This window comes from Brienomyrus brachyistius, chromosome 22 (assembly GCF_023856365.1).
Source record: "Brienomyrus brachyistius isolate T26 chromosome 22, BBRACH_0.4, whole genome shotgun sequence".
Classification (NCBI taxonomy): Eukaryota; Metazoa; Chordata; class Actinopteri; order Osteoglossiformes; family Mormyridae; genus Brienomyrus; species Brienomyrus brachyistius.
In genome coordinates this window covers 8,925,390-8,946,338 of record NC_064554.1, presented here as the reverse complement: position 1 = coordinate 8,946,338, position 20,949 = coordinate 8,925,390, and the positions used below count along the sequence as shown (strand labels likewise).

Here is a 20,949-nt window from a genome sequence, read left to right as displayed (position 1 = left end):
TTAATTCAGTATTATTTGTGTAGCGTATTATGACAACATTTCATTGTTTCAAACCACTTTACATTTTCGCTGCCCAAAGCACCCAGTCAGCAAGCCAGAGGTGAGAGTGGCAAGGAAAACTATAGAAGGAAGAAACCTTTGGGGTCAAGTGAACAAAATTTAAAAATCCTAATTTACTTGGTCCAAATTTTTAGACTTGAGTCTAAATGTGGAGGGCAGGCATGTGCTGATGCAGCGTCTGATGGCAGGATGAACGGTGGTACAACAGCAGGGCTTACAGGAGAGACGTCACAGGCAGAAGGGGGGGCAGGCCGGATGGACATCACAGGTAGTGGGGGTATTGCAGGCAGCCTGGTAGGCAGGATATATCTTGAGACAGCACACCCCAGGTGGGTTGGGGGGGGGGGGGGGTAAAAAGTGCATTAGACATAGTAGGGGAGAATAGAGGCAGTGCAAACAGGTGATACGGCTATGGAAGCATAAGTAGGAGGGAGAGGCAAGTGGGAACGCAGGCATGGGGAATCTGAACAGCAGCACTCCAGTTCCACAAGGGGGTGTGGATCCAATGGCACCGATCCCCACCCAGCTCTGCACCACACTATACTGTAGGTCTAACTGGGGATGAGCTACAGCTAGAACTAGTGTCCCTATAAGCTTGACTAAACAAGTGTGTTTTTACTCTAGACTTGACATTACTTGAGCAGCAGAATCTTGTAATCAATTTCACACTTAACTGGAAGCCAGTGAAAGAAGCATAGAATCGGGCTAATATGATCATATTTTATATTTTGAATGGTTTAGATTTACCCCTCCTGGAGCCGACACCTTATCGTGGTGGAGGGGTTTGCGTGTTACAATGATCCCAGGAGCTATGTTGTCTGGGGCTTTATGCCCCTTGTAGGGTCACCCAAGGCAAACAGGTCCTGGGTGAGGAACCAGACGAAGTACGGCTCAAAAACCCCTTATGAAGAGAAAAATCTTGGATTCACGGTTTCCCTTGCCCGGACGCGGGTCACCGGGGCCCCCCCCTGGAGCCAGGCCTGGGGGTGGGGCTCGATGGCGAGCGCCTGGCGGCCAGGCCTACACCCATGGGGCCTGGTCGGGCGCAGCCCGAACAAGGCACGTGGGTCCCCCCTCCAATGGGCTCACCACCCATGGGAGGGGTCATAGGGGTCGGGTGCGAAGTGATCTGGGCGGCGGCCAAAGGCGGGGACCTTGGCGGTCCGATCCTCGGCTGCAGAAGCTAGCTCTAGGGACATGGAATGTCACCTCTCTGATGGGGAAAGAGCCTGAGCTGGCGCGCGAGGTTGTGAAGTTCCGGCTAGATATAGTCGGACTCACCTCGACGCACGGCTTGGGCTCTGGAACCAGTCTCCTTGAGGGGGGTTGGACCCTTTTCCACTCTGGAGTTGCCCGCGGGGAGAGGCGCCGAGCGGGCGTGGGCATACTTATTGCCTCCAGGCTGGGCGCCTGTACATTGGGGTTTACCGCAGTGGACGAGAGGGTAGCCTCCCTCCGCCTTCGGGTGGGGGGACGGGTCCTGACTGTTGTTTGCGCTTATGCGCCAAACAGCAGTTCGGAATACCCACCCTTTTTGGAGTCCTTGGAAGGGGTGTTGGAGAGCGCTCCTCCTGGGGACTCCCTTGTTCTGCTGGGGGATTTCAATGCTCACGTGGGCAGCGACAGTGAGACCTGGAGGGGCGTGATTGGGAGGAACGGCCCCCCCGATCTGAACCCGAGCGGTGTTTTGTTATTGGACTTCTGTGCTCGTCACGGATTGTCCATAATGAACACCATGTTCAAGCATAAGGGTGTCCATATGTGCACTTGGCACCAGGACACCCTAGGCCGCAGTTCGATGATCGACTTTGTAGTCGTGTCGTCGGACTTGCGGCCGCATGTTTTGGACACTCGGGTGAAGAGAGGGGCGGAGCTGTCAACCGATCACTACCTGGTGGTGGGTTGGCTCCGCTGGTGGGGGAGGAAGCCGGCCAGGCCTGGCAGGCCCAAGCGTATAGTGAGGGTCTGCTGGGAACGTCTGGCGGAATCCCCTGTCAGGGAGAGTTTCAACTCCTACCTCCAGCAGAACTTCTCCCATATCCCGGGGGAGGCGGGGGACATTGAGTCCGAATGGGCCATGTTCCGTGCCTCCATTGTGGAGGCGGCTGACCGGAGCTGCGGCCGCAAGGTGGTCGGTGCCTGTCGCGGCGGTAATCCCCGAACCCGCTGGTGGACACCGGTGGTAAGGGATGCCGTCAAGCTGAAGAAGGAGTCTTATCGGGCCTTTCTGGCCTGTGGGACTCCAGACGCAGCTGACGGCTACCGGCAGGCCAAGCGGAATGCAGCTTTGGCGGTCGCTGAGGCAAAAACTCGGGTGTGGGAGGAGTTTGGTGAGGCCATGGAGAACGACTTCCGGACGGCTTCGAGGAGATTCTGGTCCACCATCCGGCGGCTCCGGGTGGGAAAGCGGTGCAGCATCAACACTATTTATGGTGGGGATGGTGCGCTGCTGACCTCAGCTCGGGACGTTTTGGGTCGGTGGAGGGAATACTTCGAAGACCTCCTCAATCCCACCGACACGCCTTCCAATATGGAAGCAGAGTGTGGGGACTTGGGGGTGGACTCGCCTATCTCGGGGGTGGAGGTCGCTGAGGTGGTCAAAAAGCTCCTCGGTGGCCGGGCCCCAGGGGTGGACGAGATTCGCCCAGAGTTCCTCAAGGCTCTGGATGCTGCGGGGCTGTCCTGGTTGACACGCATCTGCAGCATCGCGTGGACATCGGGGGCAGTACCTCTGGACTGGCAGACCGGGGTGGTGGTCCCCCTCTTTAAGAAGGGGGACCGGAGGGTGTGCTCCAACTACAGGGGGATCACACTCCTCAGCCTCCCTGGTAAGGTCTATTCGGGGGTCCTGGAAAGGAGGGTCCGCCGGATTGTCGAACCTCGGATTCAGGAGGAGCAGTGTGGTTTTCGCCCTGGCCGTGGAACAGTGGACCAGCTCTATACTCTCAGCAGGGTTCTGGAGGGTTCATGGGAGTTTGCCCGACCAGTCTACATGTGTTTTGTGGACTTGGAAAAGGCATTCGACCGTGTCCCTCGTGGGGTCCTGTGGGGAGTGCTCCGGGAGTATGGGGTACCGGGCTCCCTTTTAAGGGCGGTTCGGTCCCTGTATGACCGGTGCCAGAGTTTGGTCCGCATGGGCGGCAATAAGTCGGACTCGTTTCCGGTGAGGGTTGGACTCCGTCAGGGCTGCCCTTTGTCACCGATTCTGTTCATAGTTTTTATGGACAGAATTTCTAGGCGCAGCCAGGGCGTTGAGGGCGTCCGGTTCGGTGACCTCAGGATTAGGTCTCTGCTTTTTGCGGATGATGTGGTTCTGTTGGCATCATCGAGCCGTGACCTTCAGCTCTCACTGGAGCAGTTCGCAGCCGAGTGCGAAGCGGCTGGGATGAGAATCAGCACCTCCAAATCCGAGACCATGGTTCTCAGCCGGAAAAGGGTAGAGTGCTCTCTCTGGGTTGGGGATGGGGTCCTCCCCCAAGTGGAGGAGTTTAAGTATCTCGGGATCTTGTTCACGAGTGGGGGAACGATGGAGCGGGAGATCGACAGGCGGATCGGTGCGGCGTCAGCAGTCATGCGGGCGCTGCATCGGTCTGTCATGGTGAAGAGAGAGCTGAGCCAAAAGGCGAAGCTCTCGATTTACCAGTCGATCTACGTTCCTACCCTCACCTATGGTCATGAGCTTTGGGTAGTGACTGAAAAAACGAGATCGCGGGTACAAGCGGCCGAAATGAGTTTCCTCCGCAGGGTGGCTGGGCTCTCCCTTAGAGATAGGGTGAGGAGCTCAGTCATTCGGGAGGGACTCAGAGTAGAGCCGCTGCTCCTCCGCATCGAGAGGAGCCAGATGAGGTGGCTCGGGCATCTGATCAGGATGCCTCCGGGACGCCTCCCTGGGGAGGTATTCCGGGCATGTCCCACTGGGAGGAGGCCCCGGGGAAGACCCAGGACACGCTGGAGAGACTATGTCTCTCGGCTGGCCTGGGAACGCCTCGGGGTCCCCCCAGAGGAGCTAGACGAAGTGGCCGGGGAGAGGGAAGTCTGGGTCTCCCTGCTGAGGCTGCTGCCCCCGCTTCCCGACTCCGGATTAAGCGGGAGATGATGGATGGATGGATGGATGGTTTAGATTTATATTTTCAAATTACGAAAGTTAAACCCAGGACGATAGGGATGCCTCTCTCATAGACATGTGTGCTACACTATATGTCCAGTATGCTACTGTATAAATACTGTATAAATAATAAAAATGCCCAGCCCATTGAGCCACACGGCAGCCCAGGGAACAAGAGCGCTTACTAAATTAACCAGGAAAATAATGGAAGACGGGATGACTAGCGATACCTGCTCAAACAGCTCAAACAGGGAAACAACACTTGCATGGACCAGGGCAAGACGGGGACCGATTCTGACATTATGGGCACAGCAAGATTTTTATCTGACCAGTTGGCTGATTTGCAAGGCATAGAAGATAATGGAATTGCTATATCTGAAGATGGTCTAGTGAAGAGGACTGTGTATCATGTCATTGGTGATAATATAAGTTCCCATTGTGTTGGGGGGGGGGGGGGGGGGGTTACTAAGAATTTAAGTCATTCAGAATATTTCTGTGGGTACTGCTTGTTTTGTCCAACTGAGTTTTAGGATAGTGACCCTAATGCAAATGGGCCCCAGAGAATCACAGAGAATTACAATTCTGCTATTAATTTATTGCAAGATGAAAAACATGAGGTTCAAGGAATACAATTCATAACAGTCTTCTGTTCTTTGAAACATTAGAATGTTTGTCTGCATGGCTTTCCAGCCTGTCTGCGACATGACATTTTTTAAGGCATCCTTTTTTTGATTTTCCTCTATATCTGAGATACTTTATTAAGAAAAAAATGGTTCATATCGGGGTGGCATGGTGGTGCAGTGGTTAGCACTGTTGCCTCACACCTCTGGGACCCAGGTTCGAGTCTCCGCCTGGGTCACATGTGTGTGGAGTTTGCATGTTCTCCCCATGTCGTTGTGGGGTTTCCTCTGGGTACTCCGGTTTCCCCCCACAGTCCAAAAACATGCTGAGGCTAATTGGAGTTGCTAAATTGGCTGTAGGTGTGCATGTGTGCCCTGCGATGGGCTGGCCCCCCCATTCTGGGTTGCTCTCTGCCTCATGACCATTGCTTCCAGGATAGGCTCCGGACCCCCCACGACCCAGTAGGATAAGCGGTTTGGAAAATGGATGGATGGATGGTTCACATGTTCAGTTTTGAAAAGACACACTGCACAGTTTACAGGCAGTCAGATGCCTCCACAAAGCCCTCTGAGATTAATCCATATTAGTACTATTGTCTGCCTGACCCTCCTGTCTCCTCCCTAGCGTGACCCTAAAGAGCCATGCTTGTTACTTGTTTGTATTACCTTTCGTTCCTAACTCTCGTCTTAATCACACCCAGCTGCCTCTTTTTATCTCCCTTCTTAGTTATGTATTTATGTGCTTCCCAGTCCTGTGCTCCCATCATTGATATTGTAGCCTCATCAGCTTTAAACATTTTTTTGGACTGCCTAAGACTTTTGCACAGTACTGTTAATTAACAATTAATTATTGTATAATGTTATTTGTTATTATACAATTTGTGTTATAAAATGTTATTAAACAATGCACAATCATTATTTCCTTTCCCTGGCAGTAGTGGTGTGCAGGTGGGTGGGTGCTGGCAGTGAAGTTTGCCTTGGGCACCACATGGGCTTCCACTGGTCCTGATGGCAGTTGTTACTCTAACTACATTAAGGATGGTTGTGATTCACTTTAATTGAAATAATATTCTGTCAGTATTTGTAATAAAGCAGAAGTGAAACTGGCAGGATTTTGTCATGGTGTGAATCACTGTGATACTGCTTGATAGGGAAAGCTAAACCATCTCTTACAGTAATACACAGCAGAGTCGTCCAGCTCCACGCTGCTTATTACTAACTGATAATCTGTGTTAGACTGGGCCCTGGAGGAGAAGCGGCTGGAGGAGAATCCACTTCCATACGTGGGAGAGCTGTGAGTACGGTGGTAATACAGGACGAACTGGGGAGCTCCTCTTGGGACCTGCTTGTACCAGTGAATATTATTGCCATTATCTGTGGGTATCTGACAGTGCAAGGTGGCAGTTTCTCCTTTACTCAGAGTCAGTATGGAGGGTTTTTGAGTGACCATCCTTTGGCCGCTGATACCTGTGAAGGCAAAAGACACAAGGAAAGAATTCTGAAGAAATGTACAAAAAACACGATAAACGAGTAAAATAAACTGAGAGGAGGCGTGTTTCTTACATGCCAGAGCTGTGATGAAGGTGCACAGAGGGAACAGCATGATGTCAGTCTGTGATCAATGAGCAGCCTGGAGTGTGAGGGGAGGGGAGGTTGCAGCCCACAGATGTATGGGGATGTTGGTGACATCAGGGGGAGGAGTTTCTGTTATCAACCAATCAGAGACACTATGTGCCGTTACACCCCCAACTGCTGGCTGCAAAGAGAAGTGAAAAATATCATCCATCCATCTGTCCTTCTGTCCATCTGTCCATCTATCCACCCCTCCATTAACTGTTTATCATGGGCAGGTTCATTTTCGGGGTTCAAATCTTATCTTGACCATGAAACACATCATACCCTCATCAATATTTGTCCAATGAGCCAAGCTGCATATTAATCTTTAAACCCAATGTTTCCAAACATAAAATCTGTAGTTTAGGGGCGAAGTCTGGTGGCATCTTCTGTCAAATTTGCAAATAGTTCCTGTGATCTGAACAAAGATCTGTTCGCCAAAGCCAGACCATTAATCTTTGCATGAGTGGAAAGTGTTCCTCATTGGCCAATCCAGGTTCATTAGTGAGACTACATGATAAATTTAGTTTCTCCTGTCCCTGCTTCCAGGTGTATCTGGAACACTAGTCTGTCTCGTATCAACCTAAATCTTCTTTCTCTTCGGAATGATATTCCCTAAATTCCTAATGACACTAAACCTGTTTAGTAAAACTAAACCTTACTGATAATAGGACGTAATTCAAAAACATTACAGCATTTTGTGGTTCATTATTATTCACAACACTCCAGCTTTCTTTAATGAAAATGAACAGCACACACAAAAACACTGTTTCTTTTACATGCCATGCTTTTTATTAAATTACCACAGTTTTGCATCAACACAGAAACATACAACTCACATAATGCAGAAATCTTACTATTCAAGCACATTAACCTCAGCACCTCTTTGTAAAACACTGAAAGTTTGCCTACAGAAAATAAAGGGGTCACAGAAACCAGGTCTGGGCTGGAAATGAACGAAAGGCGAATGAAGATGCACTTTTCACTCGGCACAGATGCTCTTCTTTATCTCTGCCACTGTGGATTTCGCCCCCAGTGTCACTCTGCAGGTAAAGACGCCATCGCTGTCCCACTCTGAGGGCTTCACACTCAGGAAGCTGCTCAGACCAAAGGTGCCAACCACCGCACGGCCATGCCACTTCTTCTTCTTATTATTATTCCATCCATCCATTTTCCAAACCGCTTATTCTACCCGGTCGCGGGGGGGCTGGAGCCTACCCCAGAAGTAATGGGCACGAGGCAGGGAACAACCCAGGACGGGGGACCAGCCCATCACAGGGCACACTCACACACCATTTACTCACACATGTACTCCATCCATCCATCCATCCATCCATTTTCCAAACCGCTTATCCTACTGGGTCGCGGGGGGTCTGGAGCCTATCCCAGAAGTAATGGGCACGAGGCAGGGAACAACCCAGGATGGGGGGCCAGCCCATCACAGGGCACATTCACACACCATTCATTCTCACATGCACAACTACGGGCAAATTAGCAACTCCAATCAGCCTCAGCATGTTTTTGGACTGTGGGGGAAACCGGAGTACCCGGAGGAAACCCCATGATGACATGAGGAGAACATGCAAACTCCGCACGCATGTGACCCAGGTGGAGACTCGAACCCGGGTCCCTGAGGTGTGAGACAACAGTGCTAACCACTGCACCACCATGCCGCCCCTGATTGTGTTATTATATTATATTAAACCATCTTTATTTCCTTTCCCTGGCAGTAGTGGTGTGCAGGTGGGTGGGTGCTGGCAGTGAAGTTTGCCTTGGGCACCACATGGGCTTCCACTGGTCCTGATGGCAGTTGTTACTCTAACTACATTAAGGATGGTTGTGATTCACTTTAATTGAAATAATATTCTGTCAGTATTTGTAATAAAGCAGAAGTGAAACTGGCAGGATTTTGTCATGGTGTGAATCACTGTGATACTGCTTGATAGGGAAAGCTAAACCATCTCTTACAGTAATACACAGCAGAGTCGTCCAGCTCCACGCTGCTTATTACTAACTGATAATCTGTGTTAGACTGGGCCCTGGAGGTGAAGCAGCTGGAGGAGAATCCACTTCCATACGTGGGAGAGCTGTGAGTACGGTGGTAATACAGGACAAACTGGGGAGCTCCTCCTGGGACCTGCTTGTACCAGTAAATATTACTACCATCATCTGTGGGTATCTGACAGTGCAAGGTGGCAGTTTCTCCTTTACTCAGAGTCAGTATGGAGGGTTTTTGAGTGACCATCCTTTGGCCGCTGACACCTGTGAAGGCAAAAGACACAAGGAAAGAATTACGAAGAAATGTACAAATAACACGATAAACGAGTAAAATAAACAGAGAGGAGGCGTGTTTCTTACATGCCAGAGCTGTGATGAAGGAGCACAGAGGGAACAACATGATGTCAGTCTGTGATCAATGAGCAGCCTGGAGTGTGAGGGGAGGGGAGGTTGCAGCCCACAGATATATGGGGATGTTGGTGACATCAGGGGGAGGAGTTTCTGTTCTCAGCCAATCAGAAACCCTATGTTCAGTTCACACCCCAACTGCTGGCTGCAAAGAGAAGTGAAAAATATCATCCATCCATCTGTCCTTCTGTCCATCTATCCACCCCTCTATTAACTGTTTATCATGGGCAGGTTCATTTTCGGGGTTCAAATCTTATCTTGACCATGAAACACATCATACCCTAATCAATATTTGTCCAATGAGCCAAGCTGCATATTAATCTTTAAACCCAATGTTTCCAAACATAAAATCTGTAGTTTAGGGGCTAAGGCTGGTGGCATCTTCTGTCAAATTTGCAAATAGTTGCTGTGATCTGAACAAAGATTTGTCTGACAAAGCCAGACCATTAATCTTTGCATGAGTGGAAAGTGTTCCTCATTGGCCAATCCAGGTTCATTAGTGAGACTACATGATAAATTTAGTTTCTCCTGTCCCTGCTTCCAGGTGTATCTGGAACACTAGTCTGTCTCGTATCAACCTACATCTTCTTTCTCTTCAGAATGATATTCCCTAAGTTCCTAATGACACTAAACCTGTTTAGTGAAACTAAACCTTACTGATAATAGGACGTAATTCAAAAACATTACAGCATTTTGTGGTTCATTATTATTCACAACACTCCAGCTTTCTTTAATGAAAATGAACAGCACACACAAAAACACCGTTTCTTTTACATGCCATGCTTTTTATTAAATTTCCACAGTTTTGCTTCAACACAGAAACATACAACTCACATAATGCAGAAAATACTCATAAACGGATCTTACTATTCAAGCACATTAACCTCAGCACCTCTTTGTAAAACACTGAAAGTTTGCCTACAGAAAATAAAGGGGCCAAAGAAACCAGGTCTGGGCTGGAAATGAACAAAAGGCGAATGAAGATGCACTTTTCACTCGGCACAGATGCTCTTCTTTATCTCTGCCACTGTGGATTTCGCCCCCAGTGTCACTCTGCAGGTAAAGACGCCGTCGCTGTCCCACTCTGAGGGCTTCACACTCAGGAAGCTGCTCAGACCAAAGGTGCCAACCACCGCACGGCTATGCCACTTCTTCTCCTTATTATTATTATTCCATCCATCCATCCATTTTCCAATCCGCTTATCCTACTGGGTCGCGGGGGGTCCGGAGCCCATCCCGGAAGCTATGGGCACAAGGCAGGGAACAACCCAGGATGGGGGGGCAGCCCATCGCAAGGCACATTCACACACCATTCACTCACACATACACACCTACTGGCAATTTAGCAAGTCCAATTAGCCTCAGCATGTTTTTGGACCGTGGGGGGAAACCGGAGTACCCGGAGGAAACCCCACGACGACATGGGGAGAACGTACAAACTCCACACACATGTGACCCAGGCGGAGACTCGAACCCGGGTCCCAGAGGCAACAGTGCTAACCACTGCACAACCATACCGCCCCCTATTATTAATAATATTATTTATTATTCTTTACTGTATAATGTTATTTGTTATTATATGATTTATTGTGTTATTATATTATATTAAACAACGCACAATCGTTATTTCCTTTCCCTGGCAGTAGTGGTGTGCAGGTGGGTGGGTGCTGGCACTGAAGTTTGCCTTGGGCACCACATGGGCTTCCACCGGTCCTGATGGCAGTTGTTACTCTAACTGCATTAAGGATGGTTGTGATTGACTTGAATTGAAATTAAATTCAGTCAGTATTTGTAATAAAGCAGAAGTGAAACTGACAGGTTTTTGTCATGGTGTGAATCACTGTGATACTGCTTCATAGGGAGAGTAAAACCATTTCTTACAGTAATACACAGCAGAGTCGTCCAGCTCCACGCTGCTTATTACTAACTGATAATCTGTGTTAGACTGGGCCCTGGAGGAGAAGCGGCTGGAGGAGAATCCACTTCCATACGTGGGAGAGCTGTGAGTACGGTAGTAATACAGGACGAACTGGGGAGCTCCTCCTGGGACCTGCTTGTACCAGTAAATATTATAACTATCATCTACGGGTTTCTGACAGTGCAAAGTGGCCGTTTCTCCTTTGCTCAGAGTCAGTAAGGAGGGTTTTTGAGTGACCATCCTTTGGCCGCTGATACCTGTGAAGGCAAAAGACACAAAGAAATAAATACGAAGAAATGTACAAATAACACGATAAATGAGCAAAATAAACAGAGAGGAGGCGTGTTTCTTACATGCCAGAGCTGTGATGAAGGTGCACAGAGGGAACAGCATGATGTCAGTCTGTGATCAATGAGCAGCCTGGAGTGTGAGGGGAGGGGAGGTTGCAGCCCACAGATATATGTGGGTGTTGGTGACATCAGGGGGAGGAGTTTCTGTTATCAACCAATCAGAGACACTATGTGCCGTTACACCCCCAACCTGGGCGGGTCCATTTGTGGGGTCAGATCTTACCTCGATCCTGAAACATATCATTTGATCATCGATATTTGTGAAATGAACCAAGCTGCATATTAACCTTAAAATCACCTCTGTTTCTGCACATAAAACCTGTAGTTGAGGGGCTTCTGTCATATTTGCAAGTTGTTGCTGGGATCTGAGGAAAGATCTGTCACACTAAAGCCAGGCCACTAATCTTTGGACAAATGGAAAATCTTCCTCATTGGCCAATCCAGGTTCATTAATGAGACTACATGATAAATTTAGCTCTTGTCAGTTTTGCCTGACCCTTCTTCCAGGTGTATCTGGAACACTAGTCTGTCCTGTATCAACCCAAACCCAGCCCAGGGTCCACTAATGAGAACATCCAAATGAACAATGTTTGTTTGATAGGTTATTTTCTGAAATATCTTCAAAATTACCTTTATTTTAATCTTCCCTAAATGTCAGGTGTTTTCCTGTCATAATTCTACCCATCTTTCAGACGGAGAACCACAAATTGTGGACCAATATGACTTGGTTCCCTTCTGTCAAACTATTTGAAACAGCATTATATGCTTTTAATGTGTTTTTTATGAAATGGACAGTATTCTTCTTTCTAATGAGGATGATGATGATAATGTGAATGAAATGAGGCTGAATTAAATGCTGATTCTTTCTTCTTTGATTCTTGGAAGCCATCACTGATGCTCCGACAGTCATTTACATCTGAATCAGGTCTAAACTACAGTATACTGAGTGTGAAGCAGCTGAAATGAGAATCAGAATCTATGGCTCTTTGCTGGAAAAGAGTGGGCTGCTCTCTTCTGGGGATGGGGGGCAGTTATCAGTTATCAGAGTATCTTTGAGTGATGGGAAAGTAACTCTAAGATGATCAGATCAGTGGTTTAGTAAAAGATGGAAAATGTTCCTTTTATTTGTAGACACTGCCATCTAGCAAAAGTGTTCTTATTCTGGTTTATTCAGAACATTCTCACTGCATACCCTGTTCAGTAAAGCAGGGTTAAAATTCACCCAGCATTGTTTACAAGGTTAATTTTTATACTTCATAGAGTGTTATGATCTCACATTGGAATCATAGTTTGTGTCCTTAATGGGACTAAATCAGTTTAGTAGTAAGTCAACTTTTCTAAACTGATTAAAGTACCTCATTCAAAAACACATTATTAAATTTCTACTTTCCTGAATGAAAAAGAGAAACACACACAAAAGCGATGGATTTTTTTTAAATGCCATGCTTTTTATTAAATTGCCGCACAGTTTTGGATCAAGTGCATCAACACAGAAACATACAACTCTCATAATGCAGAAAATAATAACAAAATTTGTCTTATTATTCAAGCATATTTACCTCAACACCTCTTTGTAAAACACTGAAAGTTTGCCTACAGAAAATAAAGGGGCCACAGAAATGAACAAAAGGCGAATGAAGATGCACTTTTCACTCGGCACAGATGCTCTTCTTTATCTCTGCCACTGTGGATTTCGCCCCCAGTGTCACTCTGCAGGTAAAGACGCCGTCACTGTCCCACTCTGAGGGCTTCACACTCAGGAAGCTGCTCAGACCAAAGGTTTTATCTGCCTGCTGTGTAGCAGAGCTGGTGAAAACTCCATTGGTTAGTGGGCTCCCGTTGTGTTTCCAGCTGACGTCGGCAAATGCAGCAGACATCTTAGCCAGGCAAACCAGTGTGGCTTTACCTGCCTTGAGCTCCTCACTGGACGGAGGGAGGAGAGTCAGTGAGGGAGCCTCCAGGGAGGGGTCTGGATAAGGGAGGAGAGTCAGCAAATGTACAGATTAAAAATCAATGGCAATGAATTAATTTAGATTAGCTCTGTTAATATATGTATACGATAACCCCATAATGCCATAAATGAGTACATGTCTGGGTTCTGTTTACACAAACAACCTTTTATTTTGTGATGTGAAAGAGTTTCCACAGTAGAAATTTGATAAAAATATATCACTTCAATTCATGGATAATTGCGAATTCGGATAAGCAAAAACTTTGTAAATTGCAAAATGTCACTTATTTTCAAATTTTGATTGCTATTTCAAAAAACTTGTCTATAAATATATGCAAAAACTTTTGCGTTTTTCACTACCTTTATGAGACTTTTTGCAAGTATAAGACCACAAAGCAGTCATTTTCATTTTATCAAAATACATCTCGTAAGTAGCTTAAAATAGTGTGGATTGTATTTGTTGGAAATAAGATATATTACATAAGATAACAGGCAATTAAATGTAAAGCAAAATATATTAAAAAAATGGACTAAAACATTAGCAGCAATTTTAGAAAAGAAATGATTAAATATTACTTTATTTACAAATAACTACATCTTTTTAATGGCACACATACACAGAAAATATACAAGGTATATTTATTAGGCTCTTAATCTTTGGGACATAAATTATCTATGTAAATACGCTTAGCGTATTTTGAAGATCTATTTTTTTCTAAATTATATTCTCTAAACTTTTTCATGTACAAATTCCGAACTCATACTAAAGTAATTCAGACAGTTTTCATCAGCATGAATGTGTCGAGGCACTTATACTTTAAAAAAATATATAAAACAACAACTCAGGTCCTACTGTCTAACTTTTTAAATACTGTTTCTTCCCTATTTCTCTCCTCACTGATATAAACAGATCTTTGTCTAAACTCTATTTACAACTTTTTGTTATACTTTGTCCAAAGTCATATTCAGGAAATTCAGACAGTTTTCATCAGCATGAATGTATCAAGGCACTTTCTTAACCGTATGTCTAGGAATAAAATTAAGCTCTACAAAGGCAGATTATGTACTTGCTTAATGTAAAACAACATCTTTTTACTGAAGATTTGGGTAAGAGAAGCAGAGTAGATAAGAATGGAGAGGTACTTACCGCTGACGATCAGTTTAGTGCCTTGTCCGAATACCACAGTGATACAGATGTCATACCCACCCGTACAAAAACTGCTCTTCACTGTCTGTACAGAGAGGAAGGAACTGAGAGACCCTGGTCCTCTTCATACCGTTTTTGCATGTTTTTCACTTTAATTCAGTATTAACAACATTACATTGTTTCAAAGTGCTTTGCAATGTCTCTGCGCAAAGACAGTTCAAATTTTAAGATTCTAGTCTAAATGCAGAGAGCAGGCAGGTAATGGGAAGCAGGTGCTGGGCTGCTTCTTATGACATTACATTCTTCCAAACCACGGAGAGGCCCTGCTCCTCTTCATACAGTGTTTGCATGTTTTTCACTTGAATTCAGTAGTATTTGTATAGTATATTATGAAAGCATTACATTGTTTTAAACCACTTTACATTATCTCTGTCCAAAGCACCCAGTCAGCAAGCCAGAGGTGACAGTGGCAAGGAAAATCTCTATAGAAGGAAGAAACCTTGGGAGGAACCATATTCAAATTTTAAGATTAGTGTGTAAATGTGGAGGGCAGACAGGAGAGACATCACAGGAAGAAGGGGGAGGGGGGGGGCAGATGGACATCACAGGAAGAAGGGGGGGGGGGCAGATGGACATCAAAGGTAGTGGGGGGGGGGGGCAGGCCAGATGGACATCACAGGTAGTGGGGGGGGGGGGGCAGGCCAGATGGACATCACAGGTAATAGGGGCGTCGCAGGCAGCAGGATAGGCAGGTTATCTTGAGAGGTACGTAATAGGTGCAGGCCAGTGGGGAGAGGGGGGGTAGTATGTTGCAATGAGCAGAAAGTGGAGCACCAGCTTTGATTTAGCAGACACGTGGAATTACGTTTAACTCGCATTTAAATGTAAAAAAACAAATACAAATGACTCCTGGGCTCATACATTTATTGTTTTATGTACTCACTATAGTGTCACTATTTTTTTCCATTATATTTTTCATGTTTTTAAGCCAAGGCGATGAAGGATGTAGGTGCTGATTCTCTCCAGTTGTAGGCTATGTTACCTGGCCATTTTCCCCTGAATAACATGGTCTCCGATAGTTCAGATCAGACACACTGATCTGAGCCTGCGTGTAATATGCAAAAATAAAATGGCGAATATGACTGGATTAGCACATGGTGTTATAGACTGTCTGCATATCCTCGTAGAATCGCTGGTGTCGACAACTGTTGATGGTGCCTTTTGTGACTCAGCAAAGGACGAAATGCTTCTTTCATTCAGAAAACGCTTTTTGTCCACAAAATGTCTTTGATATACGAAATGCATTTTATCTACAAAATCATTGTGTATTATTCACAAAATGCATATTGTCCACAAAATAGCAATCTTTCAATCACAAAATACAGTTCATTCACTAAATGACTTCCGTTCATTCACAAAATGCATTTCCTCCACGAATTTCTTAAAATAACTTAAAGGAATTTGCAATGGAACAGAGTTCAACAAATAATTAAGTCTTGCAATCAAATTCTTTTTCAAATCATTAACCTCACATTCAGAGAGAAAATAAAACCCGTGTTTATCAAGAGAGATTTTTTGCATTAGAGGTTTAAAATGAACTTTAATAATATCATCCAAATGGGGAAGAAACAAAATACTGAGATATTATTATAAACCCTGCTTAGGCCGTTGGAAATTACATGCCTGAAAAAGTAAAGTTAGACAAAATACTGATAGTGGTCGTGCTTTTGCCTCATTTCCCTGTATAGCCTGAAAATTTGGAAAATGTATCAATAGTACGTAGTATAGAGGAGACCAATGTAAGAGGATCAGAGACAAACATAAGGACATTGTCAAAATACTACATTAACTTATAGATCAAGCCTTCATATATAAAGTTGCCCTTTTACTGAACTGCTGCAGCCTGTAGCTCTAATGGCACATAATAATAAAGGGCTAAGTAGTGAGCCTTGGCGAGTCCCCCTACCCAAACGAAAATAAGAGGAAATGTACCCTGTGACCTGCTGCTCTAGGCTGATGACACAATAGCTCAATCCATCTAATAAATACTGTGGCACAACTTTCTAATATGTTGAAAATATATCCCCACTCGACCCGATCAAAAGCTTTTTCGGCATTGAGCAAGATTGCTGCAACTGGTACATCCAAATTTGAGATTATATTAATGAACCTGGTTCCTACTATTTATAGTGGGGAGGGGCTGCTGTTGACCTCAACTGGGGAAATCACCCGGAGGTGTAAGGAATACTTTGAGGACCTCCTCAACCCAGACTCAGATATATCTGCGTGCACTGCTTTTGAGACGTCTGAGGGCACAGAGCCCGAGGGAGCTGGAGTGGCCGGGCCCCAGGGGTTGGATGAGATTCACCCGGAGTACCTAAATGTAGTGAGGTGGAGCTGGAGGGTGCGATCTTGTTGGGGCATGATAATTTCATCAACTTGATTGATTAATTGTTGCGGCCAGCGTGCGTATATAAGATCCGGTTGTGGTTGCGTGCGGGACTGCCCTGTAACCGGTGACGTGACTCTCCGTGCGCCAGTATCTCCTTTCTTAAAGTTGTGGGTATATCCAACGCTGCAGTTGCGAGGGCTTGGTATATCTAGCCGCTTGCGGTTGCTCCCACTTTTAAGGTTTCCCTTTTAATACCGCTTCTAATCTGCCAGTGGATCGCAGGCAACCTGCGGGATACTAAGCCACTACAATTGCTGCTGTTTTGCCCGAATGTTTTATGTTTTGTTTCATGTTTTAATTGGTTTTAAGTATTAATGTGTTTAGTTTGTTGGATGTAAACTGTGGAGCGCCGTTGGGGAGGTTTGGTGCTGGGCGGTGAGGATCTGTTTTGGGGCAGCAGGTCGTCGTGATACAGCGCTGCGTGGTCGCTTTGCCTTTTTAGCCCACCCCCCTGGGTGGATGTACTTACGCCATGTGATGCGGTGACCCCTTGGAGTATTTTCTGACGGTTCGCCTCCCACTGCCCTCCCCATAACGGCTGCCGGGTTTCTCTTTCGTGCGATTGGAGGGTTTTAACATTTGATTTGCACCATTTGTGATGTGATATTTTAAGTAATTTGTTTGCTGTTGGGTTTCTTTTGTTTTCATTTAGGAGTGCAAACTAAACAGCAGCCTGATAAAGGGAGTGTTCATGGTCTTCACGTCTCCCCGGTGCTGATTACGAATCTGTATCCTTTCTCTGGGTGAAATTCCCAGGGTGGCGTAGTCAGGTTGTCCATTTCCGTATCCCTCGCTGCTTCCTCCCCTAAAAACGCCACATAAAGGTTCTGGATGGTGTGGGGCTGTCACGACCATTTTTGTTTGTACTTCCATATGGAAGTTTCTTATATTTAAATTTCCCATCCAGTACCTTAGTCTCATCTGGCTTCCCCATCACGCTCATCACTTTGTGCGTCAGTATAATCTGTAGGCCGGGAACTTGTGCACTGAGAAACGTTCCGCGGGGTGAACTGAAGTGCAAGTAAAATATGTACATTTTTTGAATTTGTTAAGCTGGGTGTGACAGAATCCCCCCCCCCCCCCCCACAAAGGCACACAGTCAGGGGAGCCGACGGACGAGACGAGACTGGGGACATGGGACCTGGACAACAAGACAACCAAGGGAGGCCAGACAGGAAAGGCCGGGGGGAACGGGGAGCAGATCTCCTTTATTCTGAGCTGCCCAGTGGGCTCCCTCAGTCTCGGGTAGGTTTGCGGCATCATCCCAGCCGAGGAGAGATTTTAATAACCGATTAATAAACTCTGCAGATGGTGCTAACCACCGCACCACCATGCCTCCCCTCTTATTATTATTTATTATATATTACTGTATAATGTTATTTGTTATTATATGATTTATTGTATTATTATATTATATTAAACAACGCACAGTCGTTATTTCCTTTCCCTGGCAGTAGTGGTGTGCAGGTGGGTGGGTGCTGGCAGTGAAGTTTGCCTTGGGCACCACATGGGCTTCCACTGGTCCTGATGGCAGTTGTTACTCTAACTGCATTAAGGATGGTTGTGATTGACTTGAATTGAAATAATATTCTGTCAGTATTTGTAGTAAAGCAGAAGTGAAACTGGCAGGTTTTTGTCATGGTGTGAATCACTGTGATACCACTTCACTGGGAGAGCTAAACCATTTCGTACAGTAATACACAGAAGAGTCGTCCAGCTCCACGCTGCTTATTACTAACTGATAATCTGTGTTAGACTGGGCCCTGGAGGAGAAACGGCTGGAGGAGAATCCACTTCCATACGTGGGAGAGCTGTCAGTACGGTAGTAATACAGGACGAACTGGGGAGCTCCTCCTGGGACCTGCTTGAACCAGTGAATATAATAGCCATCATCTGTGGGTATCTGACAGTGCAAGGTGGCCGTTTCTCCTTTACTCAGAGTCAGTATGGAGGGTTTTTGAGTGACCATCCTTTGGCCGCTGACACCTGTGAAGGCAAAAGACACAAGGAAAGAAATTCGAAGAAATGTACAAATAACACGATAAACGAGTAAAATAAACAGAGAGGAGGCGTGTTTCTTACATGCCAGAGCTGTGATGAAGGTGCACAGAGGGAACAGCATGATGTCAGTCTGTGATCAATGAGCAGCCTGGAGTGTGAGGGGAGGGGAGGTTGCAGCCCACAGATATATGGGGATGTTGGTGACATCAGGGGGAGGGGCTTCTGTTCTCAGCCAATCAGAAACCCTATGTTCAGTTCACAGCCCAACTGCTGGCTGCAAAGAGAAGTGAAAAATATCATCCATCCATCTGTTCTTCTGTCCATCTGTCCATCTATCCACCCCTCTATTAACTGTTTATCATGGGCAGGTTCATTTTCGGGGTTCAAATCTTATCTTGACCATGAAACACATCATACCCTCATCAATATTTGTCCAATGAGCCAAGCTGCATATTAATCTTTAAACCCAATGTTTCCAAACATAAAATCTGTAGTTTAGGGGCTAAGGCTGGTGGCATCTTCTGTCAAATTTGCAAATAGTTGCTGTGATCTGAACAAAGATTTGTCTGACAAAGCCAGACCATTAATCTTTGCATGAGTGGAAAATTTTCCTCATTGGCCAATCCAGGTTCATTAGTGAGAATACATGATAAATTTAGTTTCTCCTGTCCCTGCTTCCAGGTGTATCTGGAACACTAGTCTGTCTCGTATCAACCTAAATCTTCTTTCTCTTCGGAATGATATTCCCTAAATTCCTAATGACACTAAACCTGTTTAGTAAAACTAAACCTTACTGATAATAGGACGTAATTCAAAAACATTACAGCATTTTGTGGTTCATTATTATTCACAACACTCCAGCTTTCTTTAATGAAAATGAACAGCACACACAAAAACACTGTTTCTTTTACATGCCATGCTTTTTATTAAATTACCACAGTTTTGCATCAACACAGAAACATACAACTCACATAATGCAGAAAATACTCATAAACGGATCTTACTATTCAAGCACATTAACCTCAGCACCTCTTTGTAAAACACTGAAAGTTTGCCTACAGAAAATAAAGGGGCCAAAGAAACCAGGTCTGGGCTGGAAATGAACAAAAGGCGAATGAAGATGCACTTTTCACTCGGCACAGATGCTCTTCTTTATCTCTGCCACTGTGGATTTCGCCCCCAGTGTCACTCTGCAGGTAAAGACGCCGTCACTGTCCCACTCTGAGGGCTTCACACTCAGGAAGCTGCTCAGACCAAAGGTGCCAACCACCGCACGGCCATGCCACTTCTTCTCCTTATTATTCCATCCATCCATCCATTTTCCAAACCGCTTATCCTACTGGGTCGCGGGGGGTCCGGAGCCTATCCCGGAAGCTATGGGCACAAGGCAGGGAATAACTCAGGATGGGGGGCCAGCCCATCGCAGGGCACATTCACACACCATTCACTCACACATACACACCAATGGGCAATTTAGCAAGTCCAATTAGCCTCAGCATGTTTTTGGACTGTGGGGGGAAACTGGAGTACCCAGAGGAAACCCCACAACGACATGGGGAGAACATGCAAACTCCACACACATGTGACCCAGGCGGAGACTCGAACCTGGGTCCCAGAGGCAACAGTGCTAACCACTGCACCACCATGCCGCCCCTGTTATTATTATTATTATTATTATTATTGTTATTATTATTGTTCTTTACTGTATAATGTTTTTTGTTATTATATGATTTATTGTCTTATTATATTGTATTAAACCATCTTTATTTCTTTTCCCTGGCAGTAGTGGTGTGCAGGTGGGTGGGTGCTGGCAGTGAAGTTTGCCTTGGGCACCACATGGGCTTCCACTGGTCCTGATGGTAGTTATTACTCTAACTGCAGTAGGAATGGTTGTGATTCACTTTAATTGAAATAATATTCTGCCAGTATTTGTTGTAAAGCAGAAGTGAAACTGGTAGGTTTTTGTCATGGTGTGAATCACTGTGATACTGCTTCATAGGGAGAGCTAAACCATTTCTTACAGTAATACACAGCAGAGTCGTCCACCTCCACGCTGCTTATTACTAACTGATAATCTGTGTTAGACTGGGCCCTGGAGGTGAAGCGGCTGGAGGAGAATCCACTTCCATACGTGGGAGAGCTGGCAGTACGGTGGTAATACAGGACGAACTGGGGAGCTCCTCCTGGGACCTGCTTGTACCAGTGAATATTCCAACTATCATCTGTGGGTTTCTGACAGTGCAAGGTGGCCGTTTCTCCTTTACTCAGAGTCAGTATGGAGGGTTTTTGAGTGACCATCCTTTGGCCGCTGACACCTGTGAAGGC

The 20,949-nt window shown here is 45.9% G+C and overlaps 2 protein-coding genes and 1 long non-coding RNA gene across 6 annotated transcripts in view; 1 reads left to right on the top strand and 2 right to left on the bottom strand.

The window, feature by feature from the left end:
• Positions 1–20,949, bottom strand: part of LOC125717528 (immunoglobulin lambda-1 light chain-like) — a 102,212-nt gene that overhangs the window by 20,189 nt on the left and 61,074 nt on the right. For all 3 annotated transcript variants that reach the window (XM_048990574.1, XM_048990572.1, XM_048990573.1), the window contains exons 3-4: positions 14,172–14,205; positions 12,790–13,042 (exon numbers count right to left, since the gene is read on the bottom strand). In XM_048990574.1, the coding sequence (XP_048846531.1) occupies positions 12,790–13,042; positions 14,172–14,205 (287 nt within the window). The remainder of the gene's footprint in view (positions 1–12,789; positions 13,043–14,171; positions 14,206–20,949) is intronic.
• LOC125717533 (uncharacterized) overlaps positions 1–20,949 on the top strand; it is a 90,285-nt gene that overhangs the window by 8,427 nt on the left and 60,909 nt on the right. The gene's annotated exons all lie outside the window — the stretch shown is intronic.
• Positions 1–20,949, bottom strand: part of LOC125717527 (immunoglobulin lambda-1 light chain-like) — a 75,349-nt gene that overhangs the window by 2,615 nt on the left and 51,785 nt on the right. Inside the window, exon 5 of one of the 2 annotated variants that reach the window (XM_048990569.1) lies at positions 7,355–7,511. The exons of the other annotated variant lie outside the window; for it this stretch is intronic. Coding sequence (XP_048846526.1) covers positions 7,382–7,511 — 130 coding nt within the window. The 3' untranslated portion in view covers positions 7,355–7,381. Of the gene's footprint in view, positions 1–7,354; positions 7,512–20,949 lie in introns of those variants that run through there. 2 annotated transcript variants of the gene reach the window in all.